Consider the following 3,017-nt stretch of genomic DNA (forward strand, 5'->3'; position numbering starts at 1 on the left):
GGGGGGGGGGCGTGGGGGGGGGGGGGGTTCAGAGGTGGAGCAGAACCCAAGCTGCTAAACTCCCCCACCTGGGGATCGTCCTTCTATGTAGAGGTGGCCCACCCTTAGACCTGTGAGGTGAGGCAGGGCTGAGCTGCAGGAGCCATTGGGTTAGGTTTAGGGGAGGTGTGGAACAGGGGCTCCTGCACACCACAGCCAGAGGCTGGGACCCTGGGAGCTGGGGGCAGGAGGGTACCCCAGAGAGAATATCGGAGTCATGGCCTCTAAGCCTGCACTCCTTAGCATGTTGCCTGTTAAAGCTGGCCACCCTCCTGAGATGCTCTAAGTGTGGCTCGACTCAGGAGGATGGAGAATCTTAGAATCTGGACGGAAGGGGCTTCTCAGTGTCAGAGCCAGCACGGACCTGAGATCATGTTGTCAGCTTCTTGCCCTCTTGGCTCATACCTGCACTTCAAGGTGAGGTTCCCCCGATCCCTGCTAGGCTGTGCTGTGTCCCCCGACCCCCTCCCCGCCTCGGTGCTCCCCACCTCAACTGGAAACGATGGCTTTATGCTTCTGTGTCCCCAGGAGACGGGGAGCAGCCCTGGCTCCCGTGTAAGGCCCGGTGCACACTGAGAGGAACCTCCCAGGGCCGGGCGCTCACCAACGTCGTGGATGAACTGCTCGATCTTGGCCTGCATGCCCCAGTAGCGGAACTCCACCTTGCACAGCTTATAGGCGCACATGAGGGGCCCCGTCTGGGCTGCTGTCCGCGCCCAGTCATCTGCCAGCGGCCCTCGGCCTGTCTTGACCGAGCGGTACAGCCGGGGGTCCTCTTCTGCTTTGTACTCGCCTGGGGCCACTGCATCCCGCACGATGTCGATGGTGTCTGAGAGGGTTCCAGCAAGCACTGAGCAACACCAACCCCGTCAAGCCTGTCCCCATCCCCCCTGCGACCCCTAGGGATTGGGAGGACAGCCCTTCACAGACAGGAAGCTGAGGCTGGGACAGAACTGGGACCTATCAGATGCCACCCGTTGAGGCAGTGGGGAGCCCGAGGGAGGTCTCACCCAGGATGCGCTGTCTCCTCTCTGCTCCGCTCAAATTGAAGACGTTCGGCTGCTGCCCTCCATCGGGTAGGTAATAAGTCTCTATTTCAATAGAGAATTTCTCTACAAAGGGGCAGGTGTACCTGGGCAGAGGGCAGGGGTGAGGGTCACGACAGTGCCCACGAGGGCTGTTCCCCTCACAGCCCCAGGCCCGAGCCCACCCCACCCACTCACCGGGTGCGGGTGTAGGGGTAAGCGTTCCAGGATTCCTCCTCTACCTGCAGTGCGGCCTTGGGCAGCAGTGCCCGGAACCAGCCTGGGATGTGGGAGCCCACATGGTACACCTTGTGTGTGTACTGCCCGCTGCCTCCGGGCCCATCTGTGTAGGGCCGGTTGGCCAGGATCTCCACGCCGCTGCCCTCGCCACTGGACTCCTCCCGGCTCTTTTTCTGCAGCCCAGGGCAGAACAGAACTGAGAGCTCAGCCCCACTCTGCTACTGCGACCCCCAGCTTGGCCTGGCCCCCCGCACGGCTCTGGAGTCCTAGTCCCAGCCTTTTCATTTCCCTGAAACCTGACCCTGGCCCTCATCAGCTCCTTGGGATCAGGATCACAGGGGCCGCCCAGTTCCCCATGGGGTTCTGCACTCAGTACAGTCATTGGAGCATTTACTGCTGGCTCCATTGTGGGCATTGTTTGTTTAGGATTATATTAATCGGGATCTATTGATAAACAGAACAAAGACCCCTGCCCTTGTGGAATTTATGTTCTAGTGAAGGGAGAGACATAACAGGAAAAAGCAAATTGTGTGGTATGTTAGAAAGCCATAAGTGCTACAGGAAGAAGGCACAGAGAGGTCAAGAGTTGGGAACAGCAATTTTGCTATGATGGTTGGGGAGGGCCTCGTTGAATCAGTGACATGACCGTGGCTTGAATGTGACTTGAAGAAGGGGAGGGAGGATGTGGGTTGGGGGGAGTATTCACAGCAAAGGGAGGCCAGTGCCAGCCCCTGAGGCAGCAGCATGCTGGATGTGCTCAAGGAACAGCAAGGAGGCCACAGTGGCTGGCACAGAATGGAAAGGGGCCTTCACCTTTTGGAGTACCTGACCCTGGTACCTTCCCTTTCTGGCACCCCAAATCCCAGGTCCTGTCACACCCCTCATAGCTTGAAAACACCAGATCCTGGTCTTTTATAGCTCTGGAGCCTGAACTTGGCCAACCTCAGCCCTCTGAGGCCAGATCCTCTCCCGCTTGCCTCCTCAGATCTGATCCTACAGTTCTGGGGAACGATCTGGAGCAGACCTCCCTGAGGCCCTGCCCCAACCCTCTCACCTCCCCGGGAGGCTGCCCTGGCTGGCTCTTCTCACAGCCCAAGCCTAGACCCCCTCCCGCATCTTCGGGTCCCTGCCTGTCCCATACCTGTCACAGTTTTGGGACCGGATCGTCATCCCATCTCTCTGATCTCGGGTTGCGGGGACCCTGCGCCCTCTCCACACCCCCTCCCAGCCTTCTCTACCACCCAGCCCCCTCCCCACTCCTGCCTCCTCCTCGGCTCCTTTCCCTGCCCCCATGGGATTACAGATTCTCAGGAGGATTAAAGGAGCTCATACGTGGGCTGAGCATCCAGCTCAGGCTGGGCACTCGGGGTGGGAGGCACCACTCAGCCCTTCTGCCCCTTTCCCCACAGCCCTCACCCCTTCCCCACCCTTGCATCCCAAGAGGGGCCTCTCTCTGGGCTCCGGAGCAGGACCGGCGGGGTCCACCCTCGTCCCCGGTGCGGCCTGCGCGCTCCCGGACACCCCCAGACGTCCCCCTCCCCGCGGCCCTCACCTGGATCATGTAGAGCTGGGCCACCTGGTACTCGTCCAGGCTCATGGGCAGCAGGATGTGGTACTCCTTGACGAGCATCCTGACGGCGCTCGGGCCGCGCGGCCTCCGCTCCGCCTGGCGCAGGGCACGGCGCGGCCGTCAGTGCGGGGCGGCGGCGCGCG

At 61.2% G+C, this 3,017-nt stretch overlaps 1 protein-coding gene across 2 annotated transcripts in view; it reads right to left on the minus strand.

The window, feature by feature from the left end:
• The window catches only part of PITPNM1 (phosphatidylinositol transfer protein, membrane-associated 1), a 12,101-nt gene extending 9,084 nt beyond the window's left edge, over nt 1-3,017 (minus strand). Inside the window, exons 1-4 of one of the 2 annotated variants that reach the window (XM_008572101.1) lie at nt 2,857-3,017; nt 1,263-1,477; nt 1,050-1,171; nt 644-868 (exon numbers count right to left, since the gene is read on the minus strand). In XM_008572101.1, coding sequence (XP_008570323.1) covers nt 644-868; nt 1,050-1,171; nt 1,263-1,477; nt 2,857-2,934 — 640 coding nt within the window. In that variant the 5' untranslated portion in view covers nt 2,935-3,017. The remainder of the gene's footprint in view (nt 1-643; nt 869-1,049; nt 1,172-1,262; nt 1,478-2,856) is intronic. The other variant, XM_008572102.1, reaches the window with a different exon arrangement.

This window comes from Galeopterus variegatus, unplaced genomic scaffold (assembly GCF_000696425.1).
Source record: "Galeopterus variegatus unplaced genomic scaffold, G_variegatus-3.0.2 Scaffold752, whole genome shotgun sequence".
NCBI classification, from domain to species: Eukaryota; Metazoa; Chordata; class Mammalia; order Dermoptera; family Cynocephalidae; genus Galeopterus; species Galeopterus variegatus.